Source organism: Alligator sinensis, unplaced genomic scaffold (assembly GCF_000455745.1).
Source record: "Alligator sinensis unplaced genomic scaffold, ASM45574v1 scaffold128_1, whole genome shotgun sequence".
NCBI lineage: Eukaryota > Metazoa > Chordata > Crocodylia > Alligatoridae > Alligator > Alligator sinensis.
In genome coordinates, this window is record NW_005842968.1 from 203416 (window position 1) to 221801 (window position 18386).

General features: G+C 53.9%; 1 protein-coding gene across 5 annotated transcripts in view; it reads right to left on the reverse strand.

Annotated features, from left to right (window-relative positions):
• Positions 1-17329, reverse strand: part of LOC102378097 (myosin-6) — a 31643-nt gene extending 14314 nt beyond the window's left edge. For 3 of the 5 annotated variants that reach the window (XR_003091972.1, XM_025192790.1, XM_006036506.2), the window contains exons 1-25: positions 17195-17329; positions 17001-17021; positions 16385-16587; positions 15777-15920; positions 13019-13175; positions 11873-11900; positions 11647-11755; positions 11035-11127; positions 10781-10844; positions 10210-10308; positions 9829-9932; positions 9126-9264; positions 8782-8900; positions 7924-8073; positions 7532-7702; positions 5897-6206; positions 5548-5621; positions 5257-5344; positions 4637-4754; positions 4414-4537; positions 3690-3826; positions 3148-3403; positions 2450-2692; positions 2011-2187; positions 1342-1487 (exon numbers count right to left, since the gene is read on the reverse strand). Coding sequence is in view for 4 of the 5 variants with exons in the window: in XM_025192790.1 (XP_025048575.1) it covers positions 1342-1487; positions 2011-2187; positions 2450-2692; positions 3148-3403; positions 3690-3826; positions 4414-4537; positions 4637-4754; positions 5257-5344; positions 5548-5621; positions 5897-6206; positions 7532-7702; positions 7924-8073; positions 8782-8900; positions 9126-9264; positions 9829-9932; positions 10210-10308; positions 10781-10844; positions 11035-11127; positions 11647-11755; positions 11873-11900; positions 13019-13175; positions 15777-15920; positions 16385-16585 (3251 nt within the window). In the remaining variant the exon portion in view is untranslated. Of the gene's footprint in view, positions 1-1341; positions 1488-2010; positions 2188-2449; positions 2693-3147; positions 3404-3689; positions 3827-4413; positions 4538-4636; positions 4755-5256; positions 5345-5547; positions 5622-5896; positions 6207-7531; positions 7703-7923; positions 8074-8781; positions 8901-9125; positions 9265-9678; positions 9709-9828; positions 9933-10209; positions 10309-10780; positions 10845-11034; positions 11128-11646; positions 11756-11872; positions 11901-13018; positions 13176-15776; positions 15921-16384; positions 16588-17000; positions 17022-17194 lie in introns of those variants that run through there. The other 2 variants (XM_025192791.1, XM_025192792.1) reach the window with 2 other exon arrangements.
• Positions 17330-18386: the final 1057 nt, after the last annotated feature.

Genomic DNA, 18386 nt, shown 5'->3' on the forward strand with positions numbered 1-18386 from the left:
CAATAGGCTAGTGCGGCAACACCCCTCAGACAGAGGCAAGGTGCTGTGGTTGCCCCCAAGAGGACGGGGAGTAGTGGCACGGTGAGCCTGGATCAGAGAAGGTACCCGTGCGGTTGGCCTGAAGGACCGGAGACCCGCTGGAGGGTCCCTGAGCGGGACCACGCTTCTAGAGAAGGCCCAGAGTGGGCGTGACGAGAGTCCCAGCAAGGAGCTGGGTATTGGAGAGAGCCCAGAGTGGGCTAGATCACAGGAGAAGACCCGAGGAAGCGGGCGTGTATGGTGACCGGACAACGTATGTCCCATCAGCGAGGCTTGGGGCGTGGTATTAGGGATTGGTAGGAGCCACGTGTAGCCCATAAGGCTAGGGTGCCTGGGGAGCACCCGTCATACCGGGAGACCACAGGAGTCCGGAAGAACCGCGGGGACAGAGGTCCCGAGTAGCCGTGCCCAGGGAGTCATAGGCAGCCTCCCAACCTTATATTTACCAGCAAGACGTGGCGGGCAAGAACAAGAGGGTGTCTTGGGCCGGCCTTGACACGGAGCGAGGGACCTCGAGGAGATCACGGCCCTCCTAAGGGACCCCGCCGTGACAGAGTACATCAAGAACCCAGTGAACAGCTGTTCACCAGGGCACCCCTGGGGAAGACCAGGAGCAATGGATACAAACTCCTGGAAGGCTGCTTTAGGCTCAATTCCAGGAAAAACTTATTCGCAGTCAGGGTGTCCAGACTGTGGAATAAACTCCCTCCAGTGTTGGTGGAGTCATCTACCCTGGAAATTTTCAAAAGGAGACTGGACAGTCACCTCGCTGGGATCACTTGACCCCAGTTGTCTTTTCTTGATGAGTTCAGGGGGACTAGACCCGATGATTTACAAGGTCCCTTCCAGCCCCTAATCATTTCTGAATCTATGAATGCTCCTGCTAGACCTGGAGGTTCCTGGCCAGAGGGTCTTGCTCCTCCAGTCAGGGTCAGACTGATGCCACATGTGAGGTCAAGAAGGAATTTTTGCCCATGGTCAGATTGGTACAGGCTTGGTTTTTTTGCCTTCCTCTGTAAAGGGGGGCATGGCCCTCTATCTGGAATCTCTTGAGTGTATAGATTTTCATAGAAGCAGGATGTTGGCAGCTATGGTCCTCCTGCTTTGCTTGTGGTAGCCTTGGGTGTGATGTCTTGTGTTGTGTCAGAGTTGATGGTAGTTTTACGAAGAGGTTAGATTATGGATTTGAATGGGATTGTTTGGATAGAAATAGGACTGGATGACCTCTGGAGGTCCCTTCCAGGCCTACTTCTCTGTGATTGTGACCGGTGTGTGGGTGGGGAAGAAAAAGGCCAGCCCTACTTCTTGAGCTTCTCCTCCAGCTGCTGCTTGTCATTCTCCAGGTCCATGATGTTCTCCTGGGAAAGCTTCAAATCCCCTTCCAATTTCCTCTTGGCCCGTTCCAGGTCCATCCTCATCTTTTTCTCTTGCTCCAGGGAACCTTCCAGCTGTGGTTGCCAGAAAGAAAGTCCTTAGGCCTGTGGTGCCCAACCTTTCTGGGCTTCAGGCCAGATAAGTGGTGTGGGGTCAGTCTGTGGGCCAGATCTAATGTATGGGATTAATTCACGGGCCTGAGTCAGTACCACATTGGGCTCAGGCCCAGCCCCACACCTGCTGGATTGAGGCCACTGCCCCAGCTCCATGTGCCAGCCCGATCTGGTGGATGGGACCATGTCATCTGGCCATGGGGCTTGGACATCAGGCTATCTGGCCTTAGGGCATTAATTGCCGCTGCTCTCCTGCCACCAAATTTCCAGACCTGTGGGAAGCTGGATGACATGGCTCCATGGGACAGATCAGGCCCAAGTGTTGGAGGTTGAGCATTGCTGCCTTAGGCAATTCAGTGAATACAGGAATTCATGCATGTGTCCAAGTACAAATCCCTGTCCACTACCACTTCCTGTAGCACGGCATCTCTCCCATCCTGTTCCCTGCAACACGGCACCAAGGAGAGATCCAGAAGATACTTACATCATCCACCTGTTGCTCCAGCTTCACTTTGGCTTTGCTTAAGGTGTTGACTTTGTCTTCCTCCACCTGCAGGTCATCCAGAGCTTGCTGGTGGGCCTCCTGCAGAGCCTTCTTCTCTTTAGTCAGCTTGGCAATGGTCTCGTCCAACCCAGCCATCTCCTCTGTGAGGTTCTTGACCTGAAATCCAAGGCATGAGTTCATGGCAATGAAGAGACTTGGGAGTCTCAGGGGAGCTAAAACTCATCTTGCCTTCAAATCAGCTGGTTTGCACCCAGCCAATTGGCCTGGAGCTCAGCACCACCCACCCCAGTGAGATTTGAACCAATTACAATCAACTCAATCTAATGAACCTCAAGGCTGCTTATCCAACTCCACCCAACCCAAACCAATGGGCCCTGAAAGGACTCAGCTGCAGTCAAGTTCCCTTCCTCATCCTCACCTTGTTCTCTGTTGCATGCTTCTCCTTCTCCACCTTGGCCAGGGACAGCTCCAGGTCATCAATATCCTTCTTGAGCTCTGAGCACTCATCTTCCAGCTTCCTCTTCTTGGCTGTCAGCTCAGCGTTCATCTCCTCCTCATCCTCTACCCGCTCTGTCAGCTCCTTTGCCTTGGCTTCCAGCTGAATCTTGTTCTTGATCAGCTGGTCACAGCGCTCCTCAGCATCATTCAGGTTGTCCTGCTCCTGTGGGCAGAAGTGGGGTATAGGGAAGGAAGGAAAAAAAAGTGGTATAGGTGAAGGGTGTCAGCACTTTTTTGCTCTGGCAGTTGGTGAATCCTTTAGGGGCTGTGGGGAGTCCTGATACTCGTATCTATCTGTGGGGGGCAGAGTTGATGGTTCCCTTGGGGACTGTAGGACTCAGAAAGTGACTGCGGAGGAATGACATCAGTTGCAGACTGAGGGTGGGTCTCAGTGTGCATTTGGGGACTTGTGTCATGGAGGGCTGGAATCACCCCTCTGGACTGGGGGGAAGATTCTCTGTCATTGATGGCTTGGGGAGGTGCAGCTATGGTCTCTCACCTGAGTTCAAGGGGATTTTGGGTGGGAGGTTATCCACCCATCTCAGCAAATGGGAGTAAGGATGGGGCTAGGCCATGGGGCTCAGAGAGTTCTGGGGGCCAGGCCTTCCCATCACTTACTGCCTGGACTTGCAGCTGGAGGTCATTCTTCTCCTGGAGCAGGGAAACCATCTTCTCCTCCAGCTCCTTGCGCCGCTGCTCCGACTTCTCCAGTGCCTCCTTCAGGCGCCCAAATTCCTCCTTCATAGTCTGCATCTCCTTTTCTGTCTCTGCACTCTTCAGCAGTGGCTTGATCTTGAAGTACAGCTTCATCCAGGGCCAGTTCTTCACCCCCATGAAGGCCCGGATGTTCCACTGGATCACCAGCAGGGCATCCCTGCATTTGAGACAGAAATGACCCAGGGGATCAGATAGGCCAATGGGTCCAGCATCCCCCCCCCCCAGCTATGAGCTTGGAGGGCAAAGGCAGTGTCTTCTGAGACCCAACCAACTCAACCCACCCGATCTGAAGCCCTGATTAAGGTGCTCTGTGAGGGTCCCAGCTGGTGTGAGCATGGATAAGTTCAGTGCCACCCACCACCACTCTCCTTACAGGCTCCTCATACAGGCCTCCCACTTCCAGTCCCTGTTCTTGGGGAGGCGGAGGTGGGGCCTCTTCTCACCGGCGTTCCAGGATCTTCTTGAACTCGATGCGCATGAGCTGGCCCCGTGCCTGGGCCTGTAGCCGGGTAATAATCCGGGCCAAGCGCTCGTCCCGCATCTCCTCCAGGTGCCCCAGCAGCCCAGCCTTGAAGAATACCTGGGGGGAGACAGACAGACAAACACAAATACTGAAGCATGTGGGCCATATAGGGATGGACAGATGGATGAATGGATGAGGCCCATGGGAATGGATTGATGGATTGGTAGCTAACTAGCTAGCTAGAGGGATGAATGGATAGAGTATCTAGGTATGGATGGATGGACAAAGAAATGCAGCATATGAGGATGGATGGCTAGATGGATGCATGTAGGCAACATGGGAATGGATGGATAAGGGCATAGAGATAGTTCCCTTCAGATTTGATTTCTTTCCCTCCCTCCTCCCCACTTATTCCTATATCTTTCCATCCACTCTTTCTTTCATTTTTCCCATCATATCCACCCCCTTCCCCACCATCCTGCCCTCCCCGTCACGGGGCAGGAATCCAGAAGAGATAAGTCCTCTTGCTCAGAGGGCAGTATCAACCTCTCCTTGCCATGTAGATGATTTGAACCTTCTCTTAAGGAAAACAGTGAGTCTTGGAATCCTTCCATATCTCCCCATAACCCCACACCAAGTGCTCCCTGCTCCCTGGGGGTGTGGGTAGCGGTGGCCCCATGCCCAGGCAGGCTCTTCCCCCTCACCTTGGTGTGCCCAAACTTGTACTGGTTGTGGTCAATATCCAGGGAACCCAGCAGCTTTTCAGCCCCTTTGCGGCTGTCGATGAATTGCCCCTCGGGGATGGCCATGGGGTTCAGGATACGGTACCTGGAGGTGGCAGGGGAAGGGCACTTTAGGGACCATGGGCAACACAAAATCCCTGGAAGCTGTGAGCTTCCCTCCCAGTGGTGCCCCTGCCTGACCTACCTCTGCCTGAAGTCCCCATAGAGGATGCGGTTGGGGAAGCCCTTGCGGCAGATACGGATGCCTTCCAGCACGCCGTTGCAGCGCAGCTGGTGCATCACCAGTGGGTTGTCCATCACCCCTGGGGGTGGGGAAGATAGTGAGTGGGGGAAGGGTTACTCAGGGGCCAGCCAAGCCCTGCCCTGAAACACTGGCCCTGCCCCTTCCCACTAAGCCTAGCCTACATACCATGTCTCCCATAGCTCTACTTGGACCTAACCCTAACCCCTTTGTTCCACTCTTCCTCTTTTCCCCTATCCACCCCTGCCCCTCTAGGCACTCCTCCATACTCTGGCCACTCCCTGTCATCCTTTACCTCCATCCAGCTTCTTTATCCCTCCCACAGCAGCTCAGTCCCACCCAATCATCTCACCCCCTTGCCTATTAGCCCTCCCACTCTTCCCATAACCCCATCTGTTAGCTCTGTCCTGACCTGGGATGGATCATAACCCCAGCCTCCCTCCCCTCCACCCATCCCCTAGCCACTTAGCTCCTCCCACTACACCTGTGGTCCTACCCATTCTTGTAGCCCTGCCACAGTTCTCTGGCCCCACCCTGATGCCCGCAGAGCCCTGCCTTCTCACCAGGTGCCTTCCGCTCATTGGGGATAATGCAGCGCACAAAGTGGGGATGGGTTGTCTTCAGATTGGTCATCAGCTTGTTCAGGTTCTCCTGGGGAAGGGCAGAAAGGGTGGAGTTAGTGTTGGGGGGATGGGGTCAGTGCACCAAGGGGAAGATCAGATCCCAGGGGGTGGGCTCAGTGCCCAGGGAGACCCATCCTTCAACAAGGCATGCCTCCCTCCTTTCCCCTTACTGCTCCCCATGGATCCCAGCTTCCTCCCTGAGGATTAGGGAAGGGGTCCAATGACTCGTACCCGATGCAGTGCCGAGACTGTCTGGAAAGAGGATCCTTTCTTCTTGGAGCCTTTTCCTTTCCCTCCTTCGCTGACTGTGGGAGAGAGAGCAGGATATGGAGGTAAGACAGTGATGGAGGGCATTGTAGGTGACAAAGCAGCCTGGGATGGTGGGCAAGTTAGGGATGTTTGTCACTTGCTTGGGTCTCCTATCCCATTGCTTACTTCCCTACCCCTCCCTCCCTCCCTCTCATTATTGCCCCTATCATCCATCTCTTCTATCCTCCTATCAATCCATCCATCCTGCTCCCCATCTCTCCTCCCACCCCCTTGCCCCTGCTCCCTCACCCTCCACCCCCTGTCAGCTTACCAGCATCTGCACTGGCATAGTTGGAGAAGAGGGTAGCGAGGAGCTTGAGGGCAGATTTCTGGTAGAGCCCCACCACAGTCTCATTGAGGGGGTCCTTGTTCTTCTGCAGCCAGCCAATGATGTTGTAGTCGACAGTGCCGGCATAATGACCGAGAGAGAAGTGCGCCTCCGGCTTCCCCTTGACATTGCGTGGCTTCCCAAAGTTGGCCGATTTGCCCAAGTGGTTGTCAAACAGCTTGGCCTTGAAGGTCATGTCAGTGGCCTTGGGGAACATGCACTCCTCTTCCAGGATGGACATGATGCCCATGGGCTGGGGGAGGTGGGATAGAGAGGAGAGGAATGAGGAAGGAACAATGGAGAGAGAAGAGAGAAAGGGAGAGAGGGATGAATGAGAAAGGAACGGAATACAGGGAGTGAATGAGAAGAGAAGGAAAGGGGTGGCTGTAAGCATAAAAAAACTAGTATCCACTCCTCAGAGGTTTTATATAGCAATTGAGCTGGTGGGGAGGTCACTGTCTAGTTAAACCTGAGCAAGCAGCTACACATTTTGTCAAAGCACTGGCACTGTTGATAATAGTGGGGAGAAGAATGGACAGAGAGGGAAGGTGTGTGATGAGAAGGGGACGTGATAAGGAAAACCAGCAGGTATGGGTAGGTTTATGCATATAAGGTTTTGAGAATACTCAATGGTAAGAAATTAGTTACATAAGTAGTCTGTAAGTAGCCAGTGGTAGTCGGAGGAGTAGTAAAAATAATGAATATGCAGGAAACCAAAGGTATAATCCCTACTGGATTACTGCCTTACTGAACTACTGGAATATGCCCCTGAATGTCCCAGCAAGACCCTGGACTATCTGGTCAATGAGATAGGGAACAAAATTCACTTGCAAGATAACCAGTGCATTTCTTAGCGAGACCTACTCCAGTGGCACTCCAAAGTGGCGATGCCTAGGGGGTGCACCCCCTGAGAGGCTACATTCCCTGCTTAGGTGGTGGGCAGGGGGGGTAGAAGGGAGCACTGGTGCCCCTCCTGCAAGCACCTGCCAGGGAGTGGGACTCCTGCAGCCATTTCTGGGAGCGCTGTGGCTGCTTCCCGTGGAGCCAGCGTGATCGGCTGTGGGGGGACCCCCCCCAGTTGGTGAGATTGGCTGTGAAGGGACCCCCCCATGTCACTGACTGGTCGTTGGGGGGGCATGTGTCCCCTCCTAACTAAGGTGGCACCAGTCACCCATGTGGGAGCCTATTTTGAGGTAAAGTGTCTTGCCCTTGCGGCAGAGAAGAGAGAGTGGAGGAAGGAAAGGGAGAGGAATCCCAGGCTGCAGCCTACTCTCCCCTGTGGAAAGACCTGTTACTGTGGTGGATGGATATGTGGCTCAAGGATTGGACCCTTAAATCATCTTAAGACCCATCAATGAGCTGTGGTAGCAGTCATCCTTGAATTGAGGGATTGCCACCACCACTGGCATTTCATAGTATAATGGTATGTGCTGTCTTTTAACTAAACCTACATGGGCAAAGGGGAAACTCCTGTTTCCCAAGCATTCTTTCTCTCCATGACCAACTGGTTCCCCAATTTAAGGGTTTGGGGCAACACACAGGCATGTGGGGTTGCGGCTGGCTCAGGACAGGACCTACCTTCTCAATGAGGTCAATGCAGGCCTGAAGGTCCATGCCGAAGTCAATGAACTCCCACTCAATGCCCTCCTTCTTGTATTCCTCCTGCTCCAACACGAACATGTGGTGGTTGAAGAACTGCTGCAGCTTCTCATTGGTGAAGTTGATGCAAAGCTGCTCAAAGCTGTTGAACTGAGGAGGGGGAAGTGAGGACCAGTGTGAATATAGCAGCTCTTACGGGAGGGAGTTTGGGACTGGAACAATGTAGAAATCCAATCCCAGGGCTAACACTTCTGCCCCCCATGGCTCCCAGACTGCCCCCTCCTGGGGCTGGAGTAACCAGAAGTTTCCCCTCCCCTCATGGCCAGTGCTACACAGGCCCCAGAGTGCCTCCTGTTGGCAGGCCCACTTACATCAAAGATCTCAAAGCCAGCTATGTCCAGCACACCAATGAAGTACTGACGGGGCTGCTTGGTTTCCAGGGAGTTGTTTATCCTCATGACCATCCAGGTGAACATCTTCTCATAGACAGATTTGGCCAGGGCCCCAATAGAGTAGTACACCTGGGTGAAAGGGTGGGGGAGAAAGATCTGAGTGATACACAACATGAGCTCTGAGGAAGGAGAGAGAATGAAAGAGCAAGGGAAAGAATTAAGCTAAAAGGAATGAATAAAAAGCCAAACAAAAGAAAGAGTGAAAGGTCAAGTCAACAGAAGCATGAAAAACCAAATGAGAATAGATGAAAGAACAAATTAAGAAAAAAAAAAAAAAAAAAAAAAAAAAAAAAAAAAAAAAAAAAACCAAACAAAAAAATGAATCAAAGAACAAGTGAATGAAAGAATGGAAGACCAAACAAAAGAATGAATAAACCGAAAGAAAAGAAAGACTTTTGAAAGAAAGAACGACTGGATGAACAAAACAGTGGGTTAGACACCAAATGATGAGTCAAAGAGAGGAGGAGGGAGAGAAAATGCAACAGGAAAGAAGGAAGGAAAAGAGTGAAAGTAGCAGTGAAAAAGATGGGAAGAGACAAAGGAAAGAGTAATGAATGGATGAAGCAATAAAAAGAAAGTGTGAAAGAAGGAGGAAAGAGCAGAAGGAGAGGGGCAAAAAGGAGAAGAAGCTGTAAGAGGAACACGTGAAGAGGGCAATGGAGAGAGAGAAAGATGGAAAAGAAAACACTGAGGAAGAAAGGAAGGAAGAAGAGCTCACAGAGGGATGGACAGACCAATGGACAGATGGCCGGCCTAGCCGCCACCTTGGTGTCTCACCTGCTGGACATTCTGCCCCTTGGTGACGTACTCGTTGCCCACTTTGACCCGGGGGTGGCACAGCCCTTTGAGCAGGTCGGCCGAGTTGAGCCCCATGAGGTAGGCTGACTTGTCCGCATCTGGAGGGTGGGGAGGAGGGGCCTGGTCAGGTACCAGCTCCCTGGGAAGGTCTCCCACTCCTCCCCATGCCCCTCCCAGCTGATCCCACCCCTAGCCATTCCTCTCCCCCACTCTGCATACCCTGCTCCCTCCTTTGTCTCCCCACCTTCCTCAGGCACCCACTTCCCTCTCTTGGTGCCCCCAAGCCCTTTTGCCCTCCCCAGTGGCCCCTTTGCCAAGCCCACCCTCAGTGCCATCAGGCTCAGCCTGTTCTTCCCGCTGCTTCTGCTTGAATTTCATGTTGCCATAGTGCATGATGGCACCCGTCAGCTTGTAGACGCCAACCTTCTCCTCAGCCAGGAAGCCCAGCACATCGAAGGCACTCTGGGGGAGGGGCAAGGGTGGAGGAGGGTGGGTGTTGGGCAGGGCTTTTTACCCCAGGCAGCCCTGCCTCCCCCAGGGCGGGGGCTGATCCAACCCCTAGAACTCCTCAGAGATGCAGACAGTAATGTGGAGACCCCTTACACCATCCATCTGTACCCTAGCATCTGTGTGTCCATCAACCCCATGCACAGCCCCTCCTGTCCCTCCATTCAGCTCTCCACTGATCCTCTCCTCCATCCATCTCTTGGTCCCTTTGTCCCTCTCTCCATCCCTCCCTCTCTCCAGCCATAGTGGGTTCCATACCTACCTATATCTATCCACCCACTGCATTAATCATCCATCCATCTAATCATTCATCCATCCATACAATTGACTGACCGACCGACCATCCACTCCACAGATTATCTCCCTCACCATCCATCTGTCCATTCATCCCTCTGTTCTGTTCATCCTGGTACTTCCTCCCCTGTCCCTTCTCTCCCTAAGAACTAGTCTGAGTAGTTCCAACTTCCCTAAGCTGGAGCAGGGGGCTGGGTCTCCCTCCCTGCCTCCCCCGCCTCTCACGTCAGTGGCCATCAGCTCATCAGCATCATCGATGGAGGCAACAGTCACTTCCCCCTGGGACACATAGTTGTAGTCATAGGGGTTGTTGGTGATCAGCATCATCTCTGCTCCGGGGGATGGGAGGGGAAGAGAGAGAAACAAACTCATTATGGCAATGAAATGGCTGTCAGCTCATCTCCTAGACCCGCACATGGGTCCTCACCCTGCATGGCTTGAATTGCACCTTCAAGGGACCTGAGATCATTAGAGCTGCCTGAAGCCCCCCACCTTCTTGATTATCCCTCCAACCTGAAGGGCTACAGATAGGGGGATCAGATGCAAACCTCCCCTGGTTTCTAGCCAGGATCCTTGCTCCTCCCCTCCCCAACTGTACTGACTCACCCAGTAGCTCTGGCTTCTTGTTGGACAGGATCTGGTAGAAGATGTGGTAATTCCTCTCAGCCTTGAGCTGGAAGATGACCCGGGATTTCTCCAGTAGGTCTGGAAAGTTAGAGAGAGACAGACAGACAGCTAAAGGGTGTGTGGGGATGAATGGATGGCGGGTATGTGTGGAGGATGGATGAATGGATGAGGGTGTATGTGGGGGTGGAGAGATGAATGGATAGAGATAGAGGCTGTAGGTAAGGATGGATGTATGGATGAGTACAGCTAGAGGGTGTGCATGGGGATCGATGGAGAGATGATAGATTTTGTGGGGATGGACAGATGGATGTATTGATCAATACACAGAGCATGTATGTAGTGTTGGATAGAGAGATAGACAAGTGGATAGATATGGGCTGTGTATGGAGAAGACATGGAGTGCATGTGGAAACAGGCAGCTGAACAAATGGACAGACAAATCTAGGGGCATGGATGGGTGGGGGCACAGAGGGACAGGCAGCAAGTTGGGGTGGGGTAGGGGCATCGTCAGACCAATGGAGCTGAAACTGCCACCATTTGTCACACTCACAGGTCTCAATATCTGCAGAGGCCAGCTTCCCTGTTGCCCCAAAATGGATCCGGATGAATTTGCCCTGGGGAAAGCAAGGGCGGGGAGGAGCTGTACAGGCAAGATGGCCCATCTCCCAGCCCAGATGCCCCCATCCCCATTCCACCCTCACCCACTTCTGGATGCATCTTCCCCCTTTACCCCACAGTGATCCCTGTGCCCCTCACAAAGCCCCTCTGCCCACCTACTGCCCCCTCCTTTGATGGGACACTCACAAATCGGGATGAGTTGTCATTCCTCAAGGTCTTGGCATTACCAAAGGCCTCCAAGGCAGGGTTGGCCTGGATGATTTGATCCTCCAGTGTCCCCTGGGGTGGGAGGAGCCAGGGGATGCATTAGACCTGTCAGCAAAGAACCCCCAGGACCTCCTTATCCCCCCGTCTGGGGCACCCCCATTGTCTGGGAGAAGCTCTCAGCACTCATGGGGAGGGGAACATTGGAGAAGAAGCTTATGGCATAGCGGGCACTGTTGGGGAAAGCTTGCAGACTCAGGGGGTCACTGTCATCACAAAGTCGGGGGCACTGCTGGGGAGAAGCTTGCAGCATGGAGGGCAGCCTGGAGGGGAGCAGATAGCAGCAGAAGGGCACTGTCAGGGGGAAGCTCACAGCAGCTAGGCACACTGTTGAGGGAAAGCCTTGGAGTACTGGGGTATTGTCATGGGGAAGACCTCCGTCACTGGGGGCACTGTTGTGGGGGAAGCTTACAGCAGCAGGACACTGCTGGGGTGGGGGAAGCTCACAGAACCAGGACACTGTTGTAGGGGAAGCTCGCAGCACTGGGGACACTGGTGTGGGGGAATCTTGCAGCACCGACGGCTGGACCTCACCTTGTTGGCACTAGCAGCCTCTTTCTTGCGGTCACCAATGGCGGCGATGCTGGCAAAGTACTGGATGACCCGCTTGGTGTTCACTGTCTTCCCCGCCCCGGATTCTCCGCTGGGTGGGGGGAGAATACAGACACTGGTGAACTGGGGTGTACAGGGGTAGCCCTGGAGATATCCAGGCCCGTTGGGGGGTGGGCTGGGGTGGGGGAAGGCCGGGAGTCTGACTCACGTGATGAGGATGGACTGGTTTTCTCGGTCTGGAAGAGAGTAAAGTATGGTTAGGATTAGGGCTACAGGTAAGGGTATAGTTAGGGATAGAGTGATGATTCGGGGTTTAGACAAGGTAGGGTTTGGGCTACCGTTATGGCTAAGGGTATAGTTAGGGTTAGAGTGATGGGTTAGGGTTATGGTTACGGATATAATTAGGGTTAGAGTGTTAATTCAGCATTTAATTATGGTAGGTCTAACAGAGAGCCTGGCACTCTATTACTTTAAGAGAGAAGCAGCTCAGACAGTTAGCACTGCAGGCCAAACAGCCCAGCTGCAATTAGGGTTGCTATAGTAACAAACAATGAGATCAGTTAGCAGGCACCTGCAGGCAGCCCAGGGTAGTCTCCTGACCTGAAGGGCTCAGGGCCCGGGGTGGGATATAAGCCCAGGGCCTGAGCTATCAATGGGTCTAGCCCTGCAAGGTGCAGGGGTAGGGGCTCCTGGCCAGGAGGTTATGATAAGAGGCACAGTTAAGATTATGAGTAAGGCCATGTTTGGGGGTAGGGCTATGATCAAGGGTATGGTGATGGTTAGGGTATTTTATGCTAATCAATGTCACACTATGTTTAGGATTATAAGTATGGTTATGGTTAGGGCTCTGATGAAAAGTATAGTCAGGGTTATGATTAAGGTGAAGATTAGGAGTATAATTAGGGTTAGGGCTATAGCTATGGTCATAATCATCATCATACTAATGATGGTTCTAATAGGGCTATGATGATTGGAGAAATTAGCATTAGGATTAAGACTGTTTGAGGCTATACTTCAGGTGAATATTATTGTAAAAGATAGAATTAGGGTTATGGGAGGAGTTAGTGATGGTTATCATTAAGGAAATAATTAGGGTTGAGACTATAGCTATGATTGCCATCAAGAGTCGTGATTATGATTAAGGTTAAGTTTTTGATCATGGGTATAGTTAAGGTTAGATTTATAGCTAGGATAAGGGGTAGGATTAGAGTTATAGTAAACAGCATAGTTAGGGTTAGATTTATGATTGAGGTTATAGCTCCAGTCATGGCTAGGACTACGATTATTAGGGTTGAGGGTCTGATTATGGTGAGGACTGGGGGTTATTGTGCTGCTATGGGTCAGGGCCCCCTACCTGTCAGCATGTACTGGTAGGCATTGTCAGAGATGGAGAAGATGTGGGGTGGGGCTTCACTCCTCTTCTTGCCCCGATAGGCAGCCACCACCTCTGCATTGTAGACTGGCAGCCACTTGTAGGGGTTGATGGTCACGCAGAACAGCCCTGAGTAGGTCTGGAGAGGGGGAGGGTGGGAGGAAGGAAAAGAAGGGTCATATTGCCAAAGGTCCCCAACACTGTGGGAGAGACTGGGAACCGCTCCTAGAGGTGGTAGGGGAAGGGGTAGGGCCATGTGGTGGGATGAGAGGTGACCCCTGCCCTGGTCAGAGGATGCCTCTATCCCTGATCTAGATTGAGAGATTTCCTCTGTCCCCCATGCACTCGGAATGGGAGAAAACCTTGGTCTCCATCTAGAATCTGTGGGGAAGGCACCTTCTGCCTTGGTCAAGAGCCTGGCGTCATGCTGGCTCCCTGGCCTAGAATGTCATGGCATCGAGAAAAAGACCAAGGCCCCTTCCTGCCAATGAGGACAGAAGAAGCCACTGGCCAGTCTAGAGCACATTTTCCTGCCCACCTTGCCCACTCTCGAGCTAGATTTCATAGATGTTTAGGGTTGGAAGGGACCTTAATAGATCATTGAGTCTAACCTGCCCTGGGCAGGAAAGAGCACTGGGGTCAGGTGACTCCAGCCAGGTGCTTGTCCAGTCTCCTCTTAAAGACCTTCAAGGTAGGGGAGAGCAGCACCTCCCTTGGAAGCGCATTCCAGAATCTGGTAACTCTTAAAAGAAGTTCTTCCTGATGTCTAATCTAAATCTGCTCTCTGTCAGTTTATGGCCATTGTTTCCAGTAACTCCAAGGGGTGCCCCAGTAAACAGAGCATCTTGTATTCCTTGCCGCACCCCCCCCCCCACCGCCTTGATGAATTCGTAGTGGCCACAAGATCCCCTCTCAGGCTTTTCTTGTGGAGGCTGAAGAGATCCAGGTCCCTCAATCTCTCCTCATAGGACCTTACCTGCAGGCCCCTAACCATCTGAGTAGCCCTCCTCTGGACCCTCTCAAGGTTTTCCACATCCCTCTTGAAGTGCAGCACACAAAACTGAACACAGTACTCCAGCTTACCAATGCCACATAGAGGGCAAGTGTCACCTCCCTAGCCCTGTTCGTGATGCACCTGCTAATGCATTATAGCGTGCAGTTAGCTTTACTGATTACTTTGTTGCATTGATGACTTGCGTTCATTTTGGAGTCAATTGTGACTCCAAGATGTCTTTCTGCTGTTGTGCTGCTTAGATGGAAAGTCCCTCCTGGTTTGTGCCTAGAACAGGAGGGAATGCCCCTGTGGTCTGTCACTGGATAGATCCCCCCCTCCCCATCATGATCTAGAACTGGACAGACTGCCCTGTCCTGAGATCTAGACTCAGAGACAAAGCCAACTCCATCCTGTGACCTAGAACCAGGTCGAAAACTTGCTCCCTTCTGTTATCTAACACCAGACAGAAAGTCCACCCCTCCTGTGATCTAGAACCCAAAGCCTGCCCTGCCCTGTAATGTAGAACCAGACAGACAGCCCACCCTGTCCTGTGCTCTATGACAAGGGTGTTCAACCTCAGGTTTGTGGGCCAGATCCAGCCCCTGACACAATGTCATCTGGCCCATGGGGCTCTCTATGGGTCCATAAAATTGGTGGTGGGGGCATGTTGGGACTGTCCTTACTGTGTAATCTCTGGATCAATGGGGAGCCCTGAGCCCTGCACAGTGTGTGCCCAATCTCAGCGTGGCGCTGAGCCCCTAGGACCCAATCCTGGTATGTGGAGGGTGGGAGGGGGAAGTGCTGGTCCCCAGGACCTAATCCCAGAGTGTGGGGGTGAGAGGGAGTGAGTGGTGCTAGGCCCCTGGGACCCAATCCTAGTGCATGGGTGATGGGTGGGTGGTGCTGGGCACTCAGGGTCCAATCATGGTATGCAGGGCAGGGCCCCAGGGCTCAATCCAGCCTGCAGACAGGCCCCATGCCACTCATCCAGTTTGTGGGGCCTAAAGGTTGAGCACCATTGACCTAGAACAAGACAGGAAGTTGGCCCTTTCTCAAATTTACACCCACATGGAGTACCCTTCTCCCATGCTGTAGAACAGGAGGTAGCTCCCCTTCCTCCTGGAGAAAAAACCTCCTGGTCAACCTCCTCCTAGCCCTGGCCAAGTGGGCCCTATACTTGGCCAAGAAGGAGGCTCTGGCCAGGAAGGTGCCCGGAAACTGCAGGGCTGCTTTCCTCTCACTTGTCCGTGCACGTTTCTGGGTAGAGCACCAGTGGGTGGCATCCACCAGCTCCTTGGATACCTTTGAGGACTGGTGGGTATGACCTGAGGGGCTCTGCTCAGTGTCCCCCTCAGGTGCGCTCATTTTCACGTTTTGACCCTTTGACCCTCACGTCACTCCTGTCCTGTTTTTTGTCTTTGTTGTCCCAAAGATACACTCTGTTGTATCTTTCACCCATTGGCCCCACATAGTAGGAGCTGTTAGTTAGCCAGGTGGACCTTGGGGCCCATGGTACTTGAAGGATACAAACAGACAGGCAGGAAAGCAGGGAGGCCCAACATCTAATCCACAATGAGAGCCAAAGTACATGACCTCTACCTAGACCAGGAGGCATTGTCCCTCTGCTCCCCAGTCCAACAGTTGGAGACTCTAGAAGAAGGGAGATAATGTCCCGAGGAGACCCCAGGAGGATCAAAGAAGGGCTTCCAGGGGGACTTCACCACCGCTACCCCCTCATGCACTCACGTAGATCATCCAGGCGGCATAGCGCTCCTTGAGATTGTAGAGGACAGCCGGCTCATGGAGGAAGGTCAGCATGGCCATGTCCTCAATCTTGTCAAACTTGGGCGGGTTTTGCTGCATGATTTGATCCTCCTTCACTGTCACTGTCTGTCAGGGGTGGGAGGTGGGGAGAGGGTCAGTCCCTGAGCACCCTGGGTCGCCCCCCTCCTAGCCAAGGGCCACCCGTCTCCCTAACTCCAACTCCAGCTGGGGGGGTGGGGGGTGGGTGGATGGATGGATGGATTGATGGACCTCACCACCTGGGAAAGGGCCAGACTCAACCCAACCCACCCCAGCCAGGGCTCTGATGACCCCAACTCCCCACCACGGGTCACACCAACCTCAGCTCCATGGCACCCTACCCCCATCTCAGGGTCAAGCCAATCCCAAACCAGGCATCCTGTGCCCGTGCACTGACCCCTTCACCAGGCAGTGAGGGTGGGGGGGTCAAGCCAGCCCCCCACTCATCTCTGACATCACTTTCTGCCTCCCCTCCTCCATACTCCTTTCTATCGCCTCCCTCATCCCTCCCTCCCATCTTGACCCCACCACTGCATCCCCGCTGGGATCACCTTGCCGTTTGCAGTCTGCACAGTGACCTTGCCGGCCTCCCGGGCAGTGATCTTGGCCTTAATGAACTCTTCTTTGTCGTCAGGCACAAAGCACTCGACCCGCAGGTCAAAGGGGCGGGTCTGGGCCTCCACCCGCTCCTTGTCTGACTTGCGCAGGTAAGGGGCAGCAGCCCCAAACTCGGCCATGTGGGAGTCCGTCATGACTGGGGGGGGGCAGGGCGGTGAGGGCACCCCCTTGCTGGAGATACCCATCCCATCCCATCCCCCTGACACTGCACCCCCAGCTGGGTATCCTGCCATGCTTTGCCACCCAGAGGCGGAGCCCCCTGCTGGACCCCTGCTGTACACTTCAGCCCAGCATGTCCCCCCTGCCTTGGGCAGAGCCCCCCAGCTGGGATCACCCCCCTCCCCACCCAGAGGCAGTGGGAAACCCAGACACAGCCCCCATCCCTACTTGGACCCCCCTGCATCACCCTGTGCTGAACCCTGACAGTGCAAGGATGGGTGGGCTGGCTCTTCCCCAGGGCAGGTGACCCTCTTGGGGGTCCCCTCCTCCCCATGGCCTCCTTTTGGGGAATGAAGTCCCCATGAGTCAGGGAGGGGGGTATTGTCTCACCTGTGGGGTCTCACGGGATTGCTGCAGGGGGGAGGCGGGGAGTTAAAGTCAGGATGAGCCCCTCATCCCTCCCCCACCCCCTTTCCTTTGCCTTTCCCAGTGCTCCCAACTCCCCGCCAAGTGCCCTCTTTGTGTCCCAGCCCCCCCCCACTTCCACAGCATGCGGCTCCCCCCCATATTAATCCCACTCCCACCTGGGTGAGATGCTGCAGAGGGATGCCCTGACTCCAGGATGTGCCAGCCCCAGGCCCTCGACCCCACCTTTTATCCTCCCGCCCCCACCCCCCAGCGTGACGGACCCAGGCGTCCGGGTCCTGCTTAGCACTGCCCATGAATGGAGTGCCCGGCCTGGGGAGCGGATTCCAGAGGGGCCTGGGGACTGATAACAGGGGTGGGCTGTCAGCGCGGGGGAGGGGGGGAAGGAAGGGATGCCAAGAGAAAGACAGATGGACTGACAGACAGGCGCTGAGAAGGACAGGGAGGGCAAAAGACAAAGGGAGATGGTTTTCCTCCCCCCTCCCCCGCCTTCTCTGTCTTCCAGCTGATTCCCTCCTCCTGGATCTGCTGGGATCCCTGACATGGGAACCCCATTTTGCACCCACCCCCCAAAATAAAACTTCTCTGTAGTTTTCACACGATCCCACTTCCCTCTCAGAGGTGAGAGGACACCCAGGGGGTGCAAGCTCCCAGCCCCATCTGCTTGAATCCCCACTTTCCAAACCCCCGCTGCCCTGTCATAGTGGGGAAAGAGCCCAGGCATCCGGATTCCCGATCTCCCCCTAGCCCCTACTTCCCTCCTAGAGTGTTGCGAGAACCCAGGCATCTGAGCTTCCAGTCCCTTCCCTGCTCTAACTTCTCCCATTCCCCCCTGCCCTCTCTGGGTGGGGAGAGAACCCAGCTGTCCAGGCTCACAGGCTTTGTGAAAATGATCCTGGGGGTGTTGTTATAGGAATCACCCCCTACTCGAGACACACAGGGTCACTTTGGACACCTCAGCCATTCAGATGGCCCCTGTCTGTACAGACGGACAGACCATCTCCTCGTGCAGTCCTCCCTCCCCACATCCCTGTCTTCCTTTCTCTATCCCCACACACCCATCTCTTTCTCTTCCTCTCTCTATCTTCCATCTTTTCCTACATACACCTCTCTCCTCTCTCTCACTCTTCCTATGCATCTGCCTATCTATCCCTTTACACTCGCCCCGGCCATCCACCTTTTCCTCCACAAACCAGTATTTCTCCATCCATCCATTCATCTAGCTCCATTATCCCGTTCCATCCCTTCCTCCCATATACAACCCCTCTCCATCCATCCACCCACCCATCCATCCATCCATCCTTTCCTTCACACCCCTTTATTCATCCATCCATCCCTATAGCTCACTTC